Genomic DNA, 21,292 nt, shown 5'->3' with positions numbered 1-21,292 from the left:
CTGGTCAGGAACACAGATCAGCAAGACAGAATTCAGACAACTTTGCTAGTAGTAAGGTGGAGCAACCTTATATATGTGGTGCCTGACAGGGATTGGTGAGGGAAGCAATTAGAGCTGAATGGTAGACAATTTGTTCTGTAAAATTACTGCTATGTCCTGAACATCATTGGCGTTCCTATATATATTGCAAGTGCCTAAAGAATTCCTGAAAGGGGTTCTCCATTGCTAGACATCTTATCGCCTATCCAAAGGATAGGGGATAAGACGTCTGATTGCGGGGGCCGGCCGCTGGGACCCCCCCCCCGCAATCTCCGTGGACACTCCCGGCGTTTTGAAAATTATGTTGAGAAAACTGGGTTTGGGAGGCCATGGTTGTGACGTCACATCGCTTGAATGGAGGGGACGTGGCATGGAATGACGTCACAACCACGGCCTCCCCAACCCACCTCTCTGAACATAATTTTCAGAACGCTTGGTGTCTGCACGGAGATCGCGGGGGTCTCAGTGGCTGGACCCCCCCGTGATCAGACATCTTATCCCTATCCTTTATATAGGGGATAAGATGTCTAGCAACGGGGTACCCCTTTAAGAATGTGGCTGGTGCCAAAAAAAAGATATTTAATGAAGTTTTATATTACTGTTTGCCATTATGCACTTCTTGTGCCTTGCTTTATACCTATTTATTCTTTGTATCTCAGAATCACTTATAAGAGGTCCCTGGTACTAGATAATAGGTGTACAAAGTTCACTTCAGTCTGTCTGTGTGATCCCATGGGCCTCATTTAGGAGGCTCCACATATGCTAGTTCTGTACTGTACTTGGTGTCCATAATTGAGCCAGTGTAACTCAGTATGATTTCATTCTTTGGCTCGCTTAGTTCCATTTTTCGAGCAGCATATTGAATTGTAAACGCCTTAGGCCATAGGAATCCTATGAAATCTTAGCTGAAAATGACAGTAAGCCAGTGTTTCCCAACCTGGGTGCCTCCAGCTGTTGCAAAACGAAAACTCCCAGCATGCCCGGACAGCCAAAGGCTGTCCGGGCATGCTGGGATTTGTAGTTTTGCAACAGCTGGAGGCCCCCTGGTTGGAAAACACTACAATAAGCACATGATGCTGCCTTGTATTAGACCAAATTACACTTTATTCTGCTCCAAAACTGATTGAGAGAAATACACCCAAACATATTTCAAAATATATTTAACAATGAATACCAGTGTGTATGGCTAAAAGCTATTTATTTCTTCTATTGTGTTAGCCAATACATTTAAGGCCAGGTTAATACTTTGCAATATGTATCTTGTTTTAGGCTATGTTCACACGATGGAATTTAATTATAATGCCGAATTCCGCATGGAGATTCCTCAGCAGCAGAGTCCCATTGATTTCAATGGGATTCTGCTGCACTCTTCACATAGCAGAATTTCTGTGCCGGAAACATCTGAAGCGGAAATTCAAATTCCGGTGACCTGCAGAAAGAATAGACATGACTATTATTTCTGCGGACTTCACATGGAAATACATTGCCATCTATAGGACGGCGCATTTCCAGCAGTCCTAGCACTGGCAAGTAATGTCGGCGCTCCATATTCAGGGACAATGGGGGAGATTTATCAAAACCAGTGCAGAGGAAAAGTTGCCCAGTTGCCCATGACAACCAATCAGATTTTTTCTTTCATTTTTAACAAGGCCTCTGCAAAATAAAAGAAGAAATCTGATTGGTTGCTATGGGCAACTGGGCAACTTTTCCTCTGCACAGGTATTGATAAATCTCCCCAAATGTCCGCACAGAGATTTTCCAAAATTCTGCTGTATGAATGGGAATGCAGAATCCCATTTAAATAAGTAAATTTCGACAGAATTTCCAGCTGAATTCTTCCACAAAATTCTGCATGGAAATTCCGCCATGTGAACATACCGTAACAAAGAAGGATTCTCCAAAATGGACAAGCCCTTTAATGATTTCAAAATATGAAGTACAATAAGGGTATGTTCACACTACGGATTATGAACAGAATCTCCGCTCACAGAATTCTGCGAGCGGAGATTCCATTCTGGCGGCCGCCACCCCAATACTTTGGTGGTAGGACCGCGTGGCACTGCGCCATCATCATTGACGGCTATGCAGTGTTCGCGGACTTCCGCGCAAAGAATGAACATGTTCTTTCTTTGCGCGGAACAATTTCAGCAGTGTAATTGTCCACTGCTGAAATTCCGCAGTGTGAACGGGTCTCGCGGAAAACCCATTCACACTGATGGGTCTCGCGGAAAACCCATTCACACTGATGTATTCCGCGGGAATTACGTAGTGTGAACATACCCTAATAGAACTGCAAGTAACTGAGAAAAACGGAAAATGGAGGCACCTAACTAACACACCTGAAGCAAAGACATGGGCATATGTAGATAGAAATCCATAGTATTCATCGGTTCACTGGAAAAGCTGTATGTATCGGTGGTGCAAGGAAGTCCGTAGAATGAAATAAAGCAATAAAGAAGGAGAGGAGATAAAGTCCAGCAACTCATCGCGATATACGAATCAGCGTCTTGAAGCCGCCAAGGATAACCGGGATTGTGCGGGAAGCTCAGAGGCTACAAACCAGTAGCTTTCATGTAATAGCACTTCTTCCGGCCTCAAGAACTGTACTGTAAATTTCCAAATCTTTACAAACCCTATTATATATTCAGATCTTCTGAGCTCTTTTTTGAGACCAAGGCATGAAGGTATTGGTTATTTTATTCCACGTTGCTGTCAGAATCAAGACATTTACTATGACTGGTAATTAATTTCAATATTTGAAATTTGAAAATAAATAAATAAAATGAATTAAATAAATAAACAAATATAGTATGTATCGTGTGTTAATGTAACCGGAAGGATAAGAGGCCTGTTATTTCAGTCAGCTGAGTGTCATCCTCTGTCCCTTTTTTTTCCTCATTTCCCAATTATAAATGAATGTCAAGCAATATGTGAATAGTTTGTTGAACATAAATAGGACCCAACAATGGAGATCTGTTTTAAATAACTGGAATCTGGCATTCCTTCCACAACAGCTTTTTTCCAAATGGTTGGCGGATGAGTGAAACAAATCCTTGATGTGTAACAGATAAACATGAAGCAGCATATTGTGGATTTTCTGTTGCCTAGTTAAGGGCAGGCTTATTGGGTGACAGCGCTCACCTGCTAAAGTGGAAGCCGCCCTAGAATATGTTCATACACTGACGTATTTTGTTTTGCACTCATTTTTTTCACCGTTTACGGAAAAATCGAGATAAAGAAACAATGCAATGCATTTACTGCAATTTTTTTAATGGTGTGTGAACATGGCTTTAGGAAACTGCACTGTTTTATGATGACAGTAAATGTCTGATGTGAAATGTGTGTCCCACCTCTGAGCAGCTAAGCTTCCTCTAGAATGGGGTCCCCCAACCACTATCCAAACACTGCGTCTATAAGATATTTATGACATACATGTCATAGATTTTGAAACCAGTTTAATGTTTTTGTTCAATATATATTTCTCCATATTATGATGTTCTAGAGCTGCTAAGGTGTGATTGTCAAGTAGCCCAGCTAAGGCTAGGTTCACATTGCCGTTGTGCTCTGTCCTGTACTGGGCCCGTTTGGCCCTTTTTTTGTGCCGAATGGCCCCAATACAGGCTGGAGCGCAACTTACACCCCGGGTCACCACCGGGTCCCAACGGATCCATTGACTTGAATTGGGTCCGTCAGGGATCCAGTAGTTTACCGGAGTTTAGGGAAGAATAAAATAGTCATGTAAACTCCAGTTGTTACAATGGACTTGCCGTCGGAGCGCCATATAGTGGAGAGTGACAGAAATGTGAAGGAACCCTAAGTAAGTTGGAGAGTAGTAGATATATTTCTTCTTTCCTTAATCAACTCTTTGTCCATTATTTATTTTACATTGAAATCAACTTTAGCAGATACTATAAAAAAAAGTGTGATCCATCATGGCTGATGTTTATGTGTGCTTTGTTTCTTTCAGGCTGGTGGTTTGTAAGCACAGCAGAAGAACAAGGTTGGGTTCCTGCCACCTATTTAGATTCCCAGAGCGGAACCAAAGATGATTCTGAAATTAACACCTCTAAACTGGGAGATGGTAAGTCAGGCACTTCTGGTCTCTTCATATTGTATTGGTTGAATGTGTTTTATAGCCTCCTCAAAGCCATTTATATAGTGAAGATAATGTCAGATCCCCCCCCCCCCCAAAAAAATAAAAACTATAATATGACATGTACTTCTAACTTTTATGCCTCTATCACTTATATTTATTATAAAAATCTCTCTTTTCATTAGTTCACAGTGTTAGAAATCCTCTCAGGGTAAGGGGCATATCCCTCCCTTGTGGTGGTGGGAGGTGATTGGTGTGTGGTAGAAAACTACCACCAAAACTACAACTAGTTTTGCAACATCTGGAGGTCCACAGTTTGGAGACCACTGCCCTAGAGGCACATGCATTCAGTTTTAGAAGGTAGAAAAAATATGATCAACATTGAAGTTATATGTATAGAACAAGATAGTGTAACGGTCACTGTTATGGACAATTCTAATTATGTAAGTCCGATTGGATTGTGAAAAATAGTATCATTCCAACCTATCCTGAATTGCAGACATGCTCTTTGTTCCAATAAATTGGCCTCATACGTTTGAGTACACCACGATCTTTCTAAACCACCATGGATCATAATCTGCCTACATCATAATCTTAGGTTTGATGCTTTCTTGGCTTTGCTTAATTTTACCAGCCAATCCATGATTCCTCCCTGATGTACATGCAGTAAGGTTTATAGGGTTGTTCTAATTTCTCCAGATCCTAAAAAAAACTGTTCAGTGTTTATGACTAGAAAGGGAATGATAGCTTGTTTTCTGTTTCCTTACTCTAGTGGTTGTCTGGCCTATAATGACACATTTTTGAAATTGAACTTTCTCAGACTAAAGAAAGATTTAGACATTTTATCCCCTATGAGATGTCTCTCCTCTCTCCACCCCCGTTTCTCAGAAGCTCAGAGCAAAGATCGCTCTGTGGCTGACGACTGGCGATGCAGGGGACGGAGTATCATGATGTCACGGCTCCGCCCCCTCGTGATGTCACACCCCACCCCCTCACTGCAAGTGTGGTGGCCCAGTACGGGAGGTGTAACCCCATACTCCTGCTGCCCTGTCAGGCAGCCTCCCTACAGTGTCCCCTGGGCCCCTTGCATCTGTTCCCCCCTGTAAATATATTTCTAATGTATTATACCATGTAATGTGTTCAGAAAGTGTTGTCACTTTAAGACTGTTTACCATGTGATTTGTCATGTGATTGTTACCCAGGAGGTACCAGTGACCAGGTGATCCCAGAGGGGACCTATGTGCTCCCTGCTAGTCTCTCCCATATAAGCCCTGGGTGGAGCTAGCTCTCCCTCTTTCCTTATAAGTCTTTTTCTGAGGTCAAATCGAGTCCTAGGGAGTGTCCAGAGCCATTGGAGGCTTCAAATCAAGTCTGCAGCCACGGTCAATTGCTAGTAGGCTACAGTCATAGCTTTGTCAGTCATCAGTCAAGTCAGTCCCTGTCAGCAACTGTCAAGTCAGCATGGCCTGCATTAAATTGTCCAGTCCTACTACAAGTTCCAGCAAGCCCTTAAGGTCTCTGCGTCACTGGTCACCTCCGTGGGCCCTGGCTGAACTGTATAGACTTTACCATCTGTCTACCCTCAGTAAAGCTACTGTAAAGCTCAGTAAAGCTGGTGTCGGAGTCATTATTGCCCTTGTGCCTAGCCCAGGATGTAGCGGTATACCTTAGGGTGGTATCGAAGATAAACCACGCCCTAGCGTCACGAATACAAGGGGTTAATGCCATCCGCCCCTAGGCTAAAAGCATCTGCCCTCATCTCACCCCGTTACTGCACAAGTCTATGGGAGGAGTGTGGCATCACAAGGGGGCGGAGCCTGCAGGAGAGATCGCGGGGGTCCCAAGCAGCAGGACCCCCACGATCAGACATCTTACCCCCTATGTCTAGGGGTGGAGTTCCCCTTTTATGAAACTCTTCCTCTGTCTCGTGCCACTGATCTCTGTCATTCCGAGCACTCCAATGGTCTCTGTGACACTTCATACATGTGGTGTCAAATGGCTGTTATTGGAGGATACAACAACATGACACAATGTTATATAAAAAAAAGGTCAGGAAGGACAAGAATCTAAGGAAACCAGTAATGGCAGAACTTCTCCAAGAGCTAAACCAAAGTTTATTATTGTTTCTATTCTTAAAAAAGATTAGACTTTTTAAACAGATATGTTTTAGGCCAGAACATATCAGATCAGTATTAGTTGTAAATTATATAATATAGTAGAAGCTGCTCAAAAGCCTTAACATCAAAACAGAAATGAGGACACTATTCCAGTAGTCAAGACCATTGACTTGATGTAATTCGGGACACTGTTCCAGTGGTCCACAAAACCATCAACTCGATATCTCCAAAAATCTGCTGCTTTATGTGATTGTTTTAGGAGACCAGAAGATATGGGCAGGTCCTCATACAATGGAGCTGAACTATTTTTTTTTTTTTTTTTTTGCCCCCTTAGGTTTTAAGTGGATTTGGGTTTTAGTATAATAGTAAGAGTTCCTCATTTGCTATAATAGGACTCTAGCACCAGATAGAATACAACTCAGATTTTGCCATTCTTCATAGTTAAGCCTAATCTTTATCCTGTAAGGCTTCACACGTGCTCCTTTTACTGCCTCACCCAGCTGAAAGTCCGAGGAAGCTTTACATTTCCTTTGAAGTCCTAAGACAGGCAGCGTTCAGCTTTTAATTGAGTAAAAGCTACTCTGTCATTTTGCTGTCTACATCCTACTCAGTAAATACTTGTATGCTGCTTTTTGGTGCATTATATTATCATTTCTGAATCTCTGTATCTCCCAATGAATTCTGCTAGGTCCCCAATCCTCCTGTCTGTCACAGGGCATTATATGTTTGTGGAGGGAGAGTCATGCTCGGATCGGGGTACAAAGGCTTGTCAAAGGGGGCAATAGCTTTAAAAAATTCACTTTGGACAACCCCTAGTGAATTTTTATTTTTATTTTTGAACTATGCCCAAAAATAAACCTGACCTTACCTTAAAGGAAAAAAAAACTTTTTTTTATATATCAACTGGCTCCAGAAAGTTAAACAGATTTGTAAATTACTTCTATTAAAAAATCTTAATCCTTCCAATAATTATCAGCTGCTGAAGTTGAGTTGTTCTTTTCTGTCTAAGTGCTCTCTGATGACACGTGTCTCGGGAACTGTCCAGAGTAGAAGCAAATCCCCATAGCAAACCTCTTCTACTCTGTGCAGTTCCTGAGACAAGCAGAGATGTCAGCAGAGAGCACTGTTGACAGACAGAAAAGAACAACTCAACTTCAGCAGCTGATAATTATTGGAAGGATTAAGATTTTTTAATAGACGTAATTTACAAATCTGTTTAACTTTCTGGAGCCAGTTGATATATATAAAAAAACGTTTTTTCCTGGAATACCCCTTTAAATGTTCTGCTCTGGTCTCCCCGGTGCGATCCTCTTCCTGATGCAGTGTGACTGTCTGGCCACCAAAGCACCTGGGCCCAATTTGTCATACTCTCTCTTAGCAAGTCACTTTACGCAGCGATGTCCGGCCTCAGCCACTGATAAGGTGAGTGGCTGTTTAACATCACATCACCAAACCTAGCGGAAAACGGTGTTCTGTGATTTCTGTGATTTTTTTTAAGTTACCTTCTCCCTGAACGGATTGTAAATAGAAAAGAATCGTCGGAGTACCCCTTAAATATTAAGCTGATCTCAAAGTGTCCCCCTACTGGTACCAATAAGCCCTGCTGTGCCACCACAGGGGAAAATATAGCATCACACAGTGTCCATGCAAACCAATGGGTTACATGCGTAATGCAGGATAACAGATGTTCTTTATTAACTTAAAATGCCAGACAATGTTAAATATTAAAAATTTCAGTACAAAGTACAAAAAATAAAATATTTGGTATAGCCATGTTCACAAATTCTCAAGCTATTAAATTATAAAGTTATTTAGTCTGCATAAAAACACTGTTTACATAAAAAAGCAAAATGCAGATTTTGCCAAAATCTCTGCCAAAATATGGAATTAACAGCTATCAAAAAGTCCTATCAATTCCAAAAAGGTACCAATTAAAACTGCTAATGACCATGAAGAAAGCGGACCCTCACACATTCCATAGATAGCAAAAGTTATAGGGGTCAGATGGCAGCAATGTCTAGCTATTGTATAAGATTTATTTATTGAGTAGTAGTAAAGCAGAATACAAAAATGTATAAATTGGGTGTTTCTGTACTGACCAGTACATGTCAGTTTTACCGCAGAGTAAACAGTTTAATAACAAACCCACCAAGTTGCAGAATTGTGTTGGGACAATGCCACCATTAAAGGGGTACTCTGCCCCTAGACATCTTATAAGATGTCTGATCGCGGAGGTCCTGCCACTGGGGACCCCCGTGATCTCCCTGCTGCACTCGGCGTTCCTTTAGAGTGTCGGCTGCAGCACCGGAGGCTCATGATGTCACAGCCACAGCCAGCTCGTGAAGTCACGGCCACTCCCCCTCAATGCAAGTCTATGGGAAGGGCCGTCATGCCCCTCCCATAGACTTGCATTGAGGGTGTGTGGCCTTGACATCTTGAGCATCCGCCATGCATCGCCAGTCATCCGGCACAGAGCGAAGTTCACTTCGTCCTCCGGGTGTCTGGGGTGCCGCAGCAGAGATTGTGGGACCCCCGTGATCAGACATCTTATTCCTTATCCTTTGGATAGGGGATAAGATGTCTAGGGGCGGAGTACCCTTTAAGGCCTATTCGTACTATGGAATTTACTAGCGGAAAAATTCTGCTCGGAAGTGCCAGTGCACCAGCCTCCGCTTTAATGGTATTCTGATGCATTGTGCCCACTACCAAATTTCCGTGATTGAAAACTCGCTGCGTAAATACGAATTCCAGACTGTTCATTTTTTGTGGAAATCTACTTGGGAATGCATTGCCGCTAATGGGGACAGCGCATGTCCGAGCGATCCTAGTGCCGTTTCATAACAACAGCTGCTGCTTTGTATGGAATATCCGCCCAGGATTTTTTTCAGGTGGATATTCTGAATGAACCCAGTTCAGAGGGGTCAGAACTTCTGAGAGATGCCCTTTAGAGTCCAGGGCCACAGCTGAGGCCCCCCATAAGGGTTACATTGACTATCACAGATCTAGATTCTGTGTTGATAGCCACAGGAATCTGTTGTCGATCAATGTGTTTTGTGCAGTTTCTAGTCCAGATTTGATAGAAAATGTAATTTTTAAAGCTTCTAAGCATTAAACGCCGTTCAGTTTGGAGAGGGAGATGTAATAGATAGTTTACTGTGACTGAAAGATATTTCCTGCCCTGCAGAGTCTGTCAGGAGTTAGAAAAACCACAGTAGATAAGTGCAAGTGTTGAAAAATAAATCTTGGGGACTGGAAATGGTGGATTGTGTTTATAGTAGATGTATTATTTAAAGGGCTACTCCAGTGGAAAACTTATTTTTTTTTCTTTCAATCTACTGGTGCCAGGAAGTTAAACAGATTTGCAAATTATTTCTATAAAAAAAAAAACTTAATTCTTCCAGTAATTATTAGCGGCTGTATACTACAGAGGAGATTCTTTTCTTTTTGGTTTTCTCTTCTGTCACGACCACAGTGCTCTCTGCTGACCTCTGCTGTCCATTTTAGGAACTGTGCAGAGCAGGAGAAAATCCCCATAGCAAACATATGCTGCTCTGGACAGTTCCTAAAATGGACAGCAGAGATCAGCAGAGAGCACTGTGGTCGTGACAGAAGAGACATCCGAAAAGAAAAGCATTTCCTCTGTAGTATACAGCCCCTAAAAAGTACTGGAAGGATTAAGATTTTTTAATAGAAGTAATTTACAAGTCTGTTTAACTTTCTGGCACCAGTTGATTTAAAAAAAAAAAAAAAAAAAAAAAAAAGGATTCCACCAGAGTACCCCTTTAAGTGTTTGCATTTCCGTCTGAATACATTACATTTTATATTTTATTCATCACAGCTAGCTAACTATATCCAAATGTCTCAGCCCTAATAGCAGATTGGGAGAAGTCATGTGTCAAAATTTAGAAGACCCTCATCTATCTTATCAGCAAAGTCCTACTTTCGGCCATGGTCGTCTTTTCCTCATTGAACTTATGAAGGCAATTGTCACAATGGCATTTTTGAATTTTTTTCCCCTTTCAAAGACATTATATTGGAGTACATCGTGAAGCAAAAGTATTGCTGCAACTAAAGCAAATATTTAATATATAATGTTTTTGGCTTTCTTGTGGTTTAGCAGAATGAGTTCTTCCTGGTGCTGTGTCAGTGTAGGGGAGAGGGGGATACAAGTAGGGTTGCCACCTGGCCGGTATTTTACTGGCACAGCTGGGGTTTTGGCCACCCTGATGGTATTTTTATATAAAAAAAATACCCGCAATGCAATGGCCGATATTTATCCAACCAATCCTCCAACTCCCGGAATGTTGCACCATAACCTATACCAGTGTTTCCCAACCAGAGCACCTCCAGCTGTTGCAAAATTACAACTCCCAGCATGCCCGGACAGCCAACGGCTGGATGTTGTAGTTTTGCAACAGCTGGAGGCACTGACCTATACTATATACACTGACCTATACTAGAGAACAGAGGAATGTCCAGCGCAGATGGTCGTGCAAAGATTAATGTTCTTTATTGAATAAAAGCCATGACAGGAGCCTGTGGTGTTTGCCTTGCACAGTCCGTGCGCTTGGGGCCGCTGAGGGTGAGCTGAACACTCTGTTCATTGCTTGGACACTGACCTATACTATACAGTATACTACTTTATAGTCCAACATGCTGGGAGTTTTTTTTATTTTTATTTTTTTAAATGTGCTACTTAAAATGAGTGTATTATAAGATTTTATTTTTTATGATACAGTTTTTAATCACGTCTCAGTAGATGTGATTACAGCCGCGAGACCGTGACTAGTTCTTGGAGCTGCCCGCCCCAATGAATGGTTATGGGTGATGCAGTGTGGGAGTTTAAAGGAGTATTCCATGAAAAAAAATTTTTTTATATCATCTGGCTCCAGGAAGTTAAACAGATTTGAAAATTACTTCTATTAAAACATCTTAATCCCTCCAGTACTTTTCAGCTGCCGAAGTTGAGTTATTTTCTGTCTGACCACAGCGCTCTCTGCTGACACCTCTGTCTGTCTCAGGAACTGTCCAGAGCAGTATAGGTTTGCTATGGGGATTTGCTGCTACTTTGGACAGTTCCTGAGCCCGACACTGAGAGCACTGTTGTCAGACAGAAAAGAACAACTCAACTTCAGAAGCTGATAAGTAGTGGAAGGATTAAGATAATTTTTAAAAGAAGTCATTTACGGATCTGTTTAACTTTCTGGAGCCAGTTGATATGAATTTTTTTCATGGAATACACCTTTAAAAGTTAAATTTCTGAACATAGCGGGATAGTGTTGAGCTCCACAGGACACATTTGGGTGCAGAAATCGATGATTTATGATATGTTGAATTAATAATTTTTTTCCAAATGACAGGTTCCCTTTAAAGGGGTACTCCACCACAAGACATCTTATCCCCGATCCTAGGGGTGTAGTACCGCTTTAAGTATTTAAAATAACCAGAATTTCGATTTTTCACAATTTTTATGGATTTAATAACTATAATATTGCTCACATGGTTCATCCACAGATATAATCAGATCTTCAAATGCTAGATATTATGTAAACTAGATGTTGACAACTTTAAGTATGGGAGATAAGTGGAGTAGCGATGATACCTTTGTTGCTAGTCCACTTATCTCCTATATTTTTAAGGCATACACGGTACCAACTCTCATCTTGTTTCAGCTTTAGGTATGGAAAGATATATGGTACTATTCATTTAAAGGGGTACTCCACTGGCCAGCGTTCAGAACATTTAGTACCGAACGCTGTGAGCGTGCTGCGGGGTCGGTCACGCCAAATCGTGGTGTTACATCACACCCCCTCAATGCAAGTCTATGGGAGGGGGCGTGGCATCCGCCACGCCCCCTCCCATAGACTTGCATTGAGGGGGCGTGGCGTGACTTCACATGGCGGCGTTGCCGACCCCCACAGCGCACACACAGAGTTCGAAACTAAACGTTCCGAATGCTGGCCAGTGGAGTACCCCTTTAAAGCTGAACTCAAACATCCTGGGTCTGGAGACAAAATCTCTAGCAAAGCCTTGTGCTTCTTATAACACTGGTATTTTGTGTAGCAGAGGGGCCTTTGGGTTACACCTGTGTTCATTTTCATTATAAGCCATGTATTTGTGGGACAAAATAACATGCCATTTCCGAAACTGTATGTGACTTTTCTCTATATATAGTTTCCAGTAACTCCATTAAGTGTTGGTCATCTACTCATCTCTACTCCAGTGTAAATACCGCCTCCCTCCACCATGTTAACCAACTACTATATTTTACATTTAACTTTTTTGTTTTTTCTACTGATTCATGTCATTTAGTTTCTTTATTTTTATTCACATCCTCCTGTCATGTTTTTTTTTGTCTTTGTTTGTCTCCTCATGTTTACATTCATCTACATTAGTAACTAAGAGGCGCAAGGCTCATCTACGACGCTTGGACCGGCGTTGGACGCTGGGCGGCATAGTCAACAGGCAACAAAGCCGAGGTGAATAGAAAAATGGTAGAGTGTGCTGGTTGTGCTTGTGTATATATTTACGCCATCAGCTGTTGCTCAGGGGCTTTTCATTTACATGCATGTTGATGCTGTTTTTCAATCCTTTTGTTACTATTAGCTATCGCTAACTATTTTTTTTATATCTTACCACTTGCATCTCCTCCTTATGCCCTATCGATACACACTTCTGAGACCTAATAGCTTTAATCCGCTATGTATTAAGCATATGTCTACTGCTGTTCTCTATTAGGGCCTATTCACACGGCAGAATGTGCGCTTGCGGAATTTCATCTCAAATTAAAACCCATAGACTTCTATGGGATTCCGCACTCCCATTCACACTTCTGAATTTCCGCTTGCGGGATTCCGCAAGCGGAAATTCAGAAGTGTGAATGGAAGTGCAGAATCCCATATAAGTCTATGGGCTTTAATTCGAGGCGGAATTCCGCAAGCGGAAATTCTGCCGTGTGAATAAACCCTAAGGCTGGGCTCACACTTTGGAATTTCTGGGCACAATTTCTGCCGGAGATCAAGCTGGCGGTACTAGGACCGCGTGGACTGCATAGCCGTCCCTATAGATGTCAATGCATTTCTGAGTAGATCTCCCAAAAGATCCACCCAGAAATGCATTGCCATCTATGGGGATGGCAATGCAGTCGGTGTGGTCTTAGTGCCGCCAGCTACATCTCTGGCAGAAATTCTGCCCAGAGATTCTGTAGTGTGAACCCAGCCTTAGGGTTACTGATCTGCAATGGTAATCTTTTGCGTGTAAACGCACCCTTAGGGTAAATGCATGCTAGATGGATTTGCTGTGGATTTTGCACACGAAAATTTGTACAGAAAATTCGCAACAGTTTCCAGTACCAACAAGGTAGACATCATTTTATAAAGTTGTATCTACACACAGCTAAAATTCTCCGGACTGAAATTGACCTGCAGTGTGAATTTTTGATTTTTTGGTGCAGATTTACAGTGGAATCCTGCATGTAATCTGTTTAGTGTGCACTTACCTTTACAGTTTATTTAATGTATACAAAGTTGAGTAATGTTGTAAACGTGTTGTATCATTTATCTTGTGTTGATCCAGAGTTCTAGCTGAGGAGTATAATCAGAAGCTGCATTCACAATCCTGCAGGCATTAGAGCTGAATATCATAGGAATTCTTAGGCAGTGTTCACATTCCGCATTGGAAAGTCTCTGTGCAGATATTCCGCAGACTGCGGGTGTTGGCATAATATGACGATATGTATTCCGTGCGAAGTCTGCAGAAAGAATCAGGTTCATTCTTTCTACGGACTCAGAATTCGTAATTTCCATGCCGGAAACCTCTGGCACAGAAATTCCTCCGTGTGCACAGTGCAGCAGAATCCCATTGAATTCAACAGGACTCTGCTGCAGCGGAATTTCCATGCAGAATTCCAAATGGAATTTCGCATGGAAATTCCAAGGTGTGAACATAGCCTTACTGGCTGTAAATCTGGACTTTTTGGGAACTATAGGAGAATGAACAAACTAAAAGCTTGTTGAATGGTTAACTATGACTGCTAGGACAATTGTGATTGCATCAACTAAAAAAAAAAACTATTTCTAAGTTTAAAGCGTTTAAGCAAATTATGCCTTATTGTAAAGAGATGTCTTAGGGAGAAACTTGAAGAGGGTACTGATTCTCTATGAAGTGACCCAGCAGGAATATCCACCAGTAAAATTTCGTAGCTTGCGTTGTGCAGTGGAATCCCATTGCTGCAGCAGAATTACCGAGCGTAATTTCAGTTGAAAATTCTGTAGTGTGAACCTAGCATAACAATACCAAATAATGACACAGAGGAAGGACAAAGCCGGAGAGAAGCACGAGGAACCACATAGAACTGACTCCTATAAGCCTGTAGCGATGGTGATCAGTCACAACAAGACATGAAATCCAGCAGTACAAAGAAATAGGCAGTAGACGGCACTCACCATGCAGGACTGTGTTTATTCACAAAGGAAGAACATCTTGCAGGTGGCAGGTGGGGGAGCAGTGATGGAGGACGGGGCTAGCTGGAACAAGCTGTTTCGTTTGTCTGACGCACTTCCTCAAGCCAGCTAGAGGAAGTGCGTCAGATGCATAAAACAGCTTGTTCCGGCTAGCCCTGTCCTCCATCACTGCTCCCCCGCCTGCCACCTGCAAGATGTTCCTCCTTTGTGAATAAACACAGTCCTGCATGGTGAGTGCTGTCTACTGCCTATTTCTTCATGCTGCTACAATGCCAAATAATTTTATAGTAACTTTACAGCCATCACTGTGGTCTGTGATGGTTTGTTGGCAATTTAAAGGGGTACTACCAAAGGATAGGGATAAGATGTCTGATCGCGGGGGTCCCTGGGGCCCCTCACGATCTCCCTGCTGCACCCGGTGTTCGTTTAGAATGTCAGGTACAGTGCTGGAAGCTCGTGAAGTCACAGCCGTGGCCCCTTGTGATGTCATGCCCACACCCCCTCCCATAAACTTGCATTCAGGAGGTGTGGCTGTGACATCACGTAATGTCACGAGCCTCTGGCCCCACATCGCCAGTCATCCGACAAGTTCGCTCCGTGCACCAGATCACTGGGGTGCTGCAGCCAAGATCGTGGGGGTCCCCAGCGGCGGGACCCTCGCGATTAGACCTCTTATCTAGTCTAGGGACGGAGTACCCCTTTAACTTGTGTGCATGGCTTGTTCATACACATTCAGTGTAATTTGTCCAAGCCTATCCACTATTTTTGGGGAATGGGCATGGCTTGACTCCACCCAGTGTTTAGCCAATAACTATCTCAGTATATAGACCCCTTTAGATTTGTTCACAATGAGGTCCATTGTTGCCCATTTATATTTTTGTTTTATTCAGTAAATAATACAAATAATATATTCTGTATTTACATTTAATAGACAACTATATATGTGTTGACTAATATTTCATAGCACCTATTTATCTATAGATTTGTAGGACACTTGTTGCATTAGGTTCCTACAGTATGTTAAAAATGAGCTCCAGTCTCCGTGCAGTTCCTCCTTTACACCCACATCCCAGCCATAGCAAACACTCAGCTTCCTGACTAACAATTCCTTACTCCCCTTTGTTTTTCAATGGAGGGAAATAAAAAAAATATGCATAAAACCGCAACCTCCATTGGTCGTGTATCAAGTCAGCTCTCTCTGAAGCAGGGAAAGGCTTTCCCAGTACATAGTGTCAAACAGGGATATAAAAACTAGGGAAGATTGCTGACTGATGGAAAGTATTTCTGAATAAAGTTCTGCTGCGGTCTTGAACACAACATGAGTTTTCTGTTAATACATACAGAATATTCAACATCTTAAAGTCAGACCAAATTCTAGTTCTATTTATTCTCCATCTGTAAAACTTATGGTTGTCCATTGAGGATCAGAGAGGTACAACCATGTTATTGGCAGTGGAAAGTATTAGTATGAAAGGCAGTTTATCATTTCCTCATGTAAAATCTTTGCTACACAGGTCTACAGGACCAAACTGTGTTTACTATTGAGCAGTTGTGTTGATGATTTAGTAAAATCATCATGTTCTCTAGTATGATGCGGCTTTAAAGGAGATCTCCAGTATTGAAAAACGTATCCCCTATCTTAAGGATAGGGGATACGTTTCAGATCGCGGGGGTGTCCGACCGCTGGGAACCCGCACAATCTCCTTTACGGGGCCCCAGCATTCCAGGGGAAAGGGGCGTGTCAACCACCGCACGAAATGGTGGCAGACACGCCCCCACAACTCTATGGCAGAGCCGTAGTGCTGCCTTCGGGAATCTCCGGCTCTACCATAATGCTGTATTGAGGGGGCGTCGGCCGCCGCTTCATGCAGTGGTCAACACGCTCTATCTGGCCGGAGAGCCGGGGCCCCATACGGGAGAATCCAGGAGGTCCCATTGGTTGGACCCCCGCAATCTGAAACTGAGGATAGGGGATATGTTTTTTAATACTGCACTACTCCTTTAAGTGACAATGTTACCTTATGACCACTGCATTATAAATGTACTTTTCTATGATGGTCATTTACACAAATCTCTTACTATGAAATAGATTAGCAAGAACTGCTTTTACTTAGATACTCTCCTCTCCGGTAGGGAACATGATTTATTGATGTTTAATTTGCCTGAATAGATGGTAATTTTATTGATGAGACAACCCATGTAATACTTTAATACTTGACCAGTCAAACTAACACCACCTGGAAAACCTCTCACGAGGAGCACTTAGGCCATGTTCACACCTCAGAATTTCCGAGATTCCGCTGCAGTAGAGTCCCCATTGAATTCCACCGCATTCTGCTGCACTGTGCACACGGCAGATTTTCCTTGCCAGATTCTATTACAATTTCTGTTTCTGCACAAAGAATGAACACATTCGTTCTTTCTGCGGAGTCCGCACGGAATGCATAGCCTTCTATGAGAAGGACTTGCACTAGAAGCATACCTGCCAACAGTTAAATCCAGATATTTAAGCCCCGCCCCTTTGCCCACCAGGAAACTGCATCAAAATACCTTGGAATGCCCCCAAAACACAAACTTTTAGGCATGGTTTGCACAAACTCTGCCCCTTAAGTGGTCATTTCTTATTGTTTTGCCCTCCAGAATTAGGACATTTGCTAAATATTCAGGTATCCTTCCTGAGGTAAGACCATATGCATGCCAATTTACATTCTTGCAGAAATATCCCACCCACCAAACAATGCCAAGTGTCAAACCTATGATTTCCTTTTCTCTATTAAAAAAAATAAAATAAAAAAATATATAATATGTATGTGTGTTTGCTGTACATACATGGCAGATGGTGGCTGCAATCATGATCAGGGAAGTTACCTTCAATCCTGCCCCAGTCAATAGTTAGAAGAGGTTAGAAGCCATGTGCCAGTCCCTTCTGGCTTTTGTTCACCCCCACCGATTCAGTCACAAGATGGAGATAAGTTATGATTACTGGGAGCCTTCTTAAAGGGGTACTCCGCTGCTCAGTGTTTGGAACTGTTCCGAACGCTGGAGTCGGCGCTGGGAGCTTGTGATGTCATAGTCCCGCCCCATCATAACGTCACACCCTGCCCCCTCAATGCAAGTCTATGGGAGGGGGCGTGACAGCCGTCACGCCCCCTTCCATAGACTTGCATTGAGAGGGCGGAAGTGACATCATGAGGGGGCAGGGCTATGATGTCACAAGCCCCCCCAGTGCCGGCTCCAGTGTTCGGAACAGTTTGTTCCAAACACTGAGCAGCGGAGTACCACTTTAAGGTCTTCATGGCTGCCATGTTAGATTTCCTACTAATGCCTGCATAAGCATTGCAAATGATCACATATGGAAGTCTCTTGAGGGACTAAATATGCAGTTAAAATGTACTCAATGACTCACAAGGTACAAAAGGTTGGGGATGACCATGTTGGGGTAAGTGTTGGGGGTGTATTGGAGGCTGCATTACTAGTCAAATCTGAGCTTCTAGATTTGCTTAAATATAGCATTATTCTCTCCAGTTGGATAAACTGGTTTGTTCTTGGTTACAATTGACCACTGTGTGGAACATTAAAGTGTTCTTCCATTTTTGGAGTCCATAATTATAGTCATTTAAAAACTCTGTGCTATATTCTCAATACACCCTGAAAGAATTAAAGTAAAATTTAGAAATATGTGACTCCAAACCAATATCGTAAGAGCCTGAGTTATTTCTAATGACGGAGAGAGCATTGTGTTTGTTTATATACAGCTTTTTTGTTTACCTTCTTGGCTTTTATGATTTTTTTAATGACTTTTAATGCCGATGTAAGCAAAAGCAAAATGCATTATAAATTGTGTTCTTCCCAACAACAAATAACAACCATGGAATATGTTTGCCACATGCTGAACCTTCCAAGTATGTCCTTGATGCTGTTCCACACCAATAATTATTACATATTCTGTGGTTGTTGAGTGGCAAGGCCTGTCTTGCCATCCGTAATTCAATGAAAATCCTATTTCTCTAAAGAGCACATTTAGAGAACATATATAATACTGCAGTTAAGGAAGTATTATTACATAATGTCTTCTCATTATTCAAAAAATGATAACCATATGCATGCAGCACGTTACTGAACAAACATTTGTTTGATGTAAACCAAGAGCACTAAAGTTTTATAGGGGTTTCTAAAAGTAGAAACAATTTGTATTTTTTCCCCAGAAACAGCGCCACTACAGGGTTTGTCCATGGGCAGGTTTTGGTATTGCAGCTCAACATTAGTGCCACTACCGTCCATGGGCAGGGTTTGGTATTGCAGCTCAACATTTTTTTTTTGTAATCCCAGACAACCCTTTAATATGAATACAGAATCACTAGCTGTATCTCGGGGTTTTTGGAGAGCGCTACTGTATCTCGACGGGAGTAGAAGTAGGAGTGAAACAGAGATCGAGCCAGCACTTACGCAGGACTAACTTTTATTGGTAAAAGAAGTCAATAAGTAAAACAGGACAACGCGTTTCGGCGCACACTCACGCCTTCCTCAGGTCCGCAAGTATAATTTGTGTAGTCCTGGCCGGGAGCTTCTGTGGGCGGGCTGTCTGTGACTCAAGGTCAGTATGTCACCTTGGGTGCTTGGTGGTGGATATTGGCACCATTTTTTCCCTCCATCCTCGAAATACTACTCTAAGGAGCGCCCCGTTGTTTTTTCTCCTCCTTTTTCCTTCATATCTAAAAAAAAGCAGGACCCTGTTTCGACCACAGATCGACCATGCTAAGTCATTCCCCTAAATTTAATTTGTCATGGTGCAGGGTAGCAGGAAATGCATAAAGCTACAGCAGTGCTGCAAACCAATACTAACTCTGCTGTCTTTCTTTGAGGACCACCTTACCATGACAATGTAAGCCTCCTTATAAAGAAACTCAGACTAATTGGAGTTGGGTGGATGGATCTTGCCAAAACTATAAATTTGTGCCTGCAAAATGTCAATATTTTTAATGTGGCACATAGTGTACAGTATCTGCACGCTTAGGACTAGACAGATGACAATGGACCATTCTTTGGTAACTAATCCAAGCTTCATGTCTTGGAACCAAAAACTGTACTGTGTCTAAGTACCAAATTCCTTGTCCTCTGCCAAGCTAAAAACGCTAGACTTTATCCTTTATAACTAGTTTACTGTGTGGGTGCCTTGGGTTACAGCCAGTCAGTGGTACCACATATCAATGGATCATTGCCTTTAGAAAATTGTATAAAGTAGCATAAAACTTTCCAAGTCATCCCAAACCACAAGCAGATTTCCAGCTTTTGAGAACTTCCAGTTATTGAGCACTTCCAATAAGTAAGGTATGAAGGGGGCATAGATAATATTTTATTGGTTATCACTGTTAAAGTTGGTCACACATAGAAAAATGTAGTCAAGATCCCATGGACAATCCAAGATGTGACTGTTCTTCTATACCCTACATAAATGCAACACATTTTATAATGGATTGCAGACGTTGTCTAACTGATCAAAGCAATGTCCTTTGGTCAGAAGTTACCAATAGTTTTTTTTGGACGTATACTTTTTGATCAGATTGGTTGAAGTATTAATATGACTATGGCAACTTTATGTAGCAGAGCAGAAACCGCATACAATTCTTTTTTTTTCTTTACTCTTTAACCACTTTGCACCATTTCGTGCTTCCTTGCCCCTGTATTTCTGGCCACTCTGCACTCTTGCTTACATTGTATTGGGTAAATACAAGCTGTTTTCATTTATTCCATGTAAACACTTTAGGTTTGTGCTTATTTTGCATTAACATAACTTTCAACAAGCTTAACATTTATGAAACAATCCCAGGGGAATAAAGTACAAGCTCTAGCAAGAGGCAACCAGTTTAACTTGTTGCCCTTATATACATTATGTAAGAGTAATTTTTTGGAAGGAAAGATATTTATGATATGAGCTGCACACACCGTCAGATAGGTGACAGGATGACAATATCAAGCATGCCTTTGTTAGTATTGACGATCACTGGGCTTAAAGGGGTATTCCAGGAAAAAACTTTTTTATATATATCAACTGGTTCCAGAAAGTTAAACAGATTTGTAAATTACTTCTATTAAAAATTCTTCATCCTTTCAGTACTTATGAGCTTCTGAAGTTGAGTTGTTCTTTTCTGTCAAAGTGCTCTCTGATGACACCTGTCTCGGGAACCGCCCAGTTTAGAAGCAAATCCCCATAGCAAACCTCTTCTACTCTGTGCAGTTCCCGAGACAGACAGAGGTGTCAGCAGAGAGCACTGTCGCCAGACAGAAAACAACAACTCAACTTCAGCAGCTGCTAATTATAGAAAGGATTGAGATTTTTTAATAGAAGTAATTTACAAATCTGTTTAACTTTCTGGAGCCAGTTGATATAAAAAAAAGTTTTTCCTGGAATACCCCTTTAAGTGTCAAGGAGGTGGGGACAAGCTGCTTAAATGCCGTAGTATCGTGCAGGATTTAGAGTCATGACTTGATGCCCTGTACATCAATTAGCCAGGGAGGAAGTTACAGAAGGAAAGTGATGCTGTAGCAGCTCAGCTCAGCCGATGGCTGTCCGGGCATGCTGG

The 21,292-nt window shown here is 42.0% G+C and overlaps 1 protein-coding gene across 6 annotated transcripts in view; it reads left to right on the top strand.

Annotated features, from left to right (window-relative positions):
• SH3PXD2A (SH3 and PX domains 2A) overlaps nt 1–21,292 on the top strand; it is a 373,845-nt gene that overhangs the window by 342,243 nt on the left and 10,310 nt on the right. For 4 of the 6 annotated variants that reach the window (XM_056529706.1, XM_056529705.1, XM_056529709.1 and 1 more), the window contains 2 exons: nt 4,007–4,120; nt 12,645–12,728. In XM_056529706.1, the coding sequence (XP_056385681.1) occupies nt 4,007–4,120; nt 12,645–12,728 (198 nt within the window). The remainder of the gene's footprint in view (nt 1–4,006; nt 4,121–12,644; nt 12,729–21,292) is intronic. The other 2 variants (XM_056529708.1, XM_056529711.1) reach the window with 1 other exon arrangement.

This window comes from Hyla sarda, chromosome 7 (genome assembly GCF_029499605.1).
Source record: "Hyla sarda isolate aHylSar1 chromosome 7, aHylSar1.hap1, whole genome shotgun sequence".
Taxonomy (NCBI): Eukaryota; Metazoa; Chordata; class Amphibia; order Anura; family Hylidae; genus Hyla; species Hyla sarda.
Note: the sequence above shows the minus strand (reverse complement) of the source record. Positions and strands in the feature narration are given on the sequence as shown.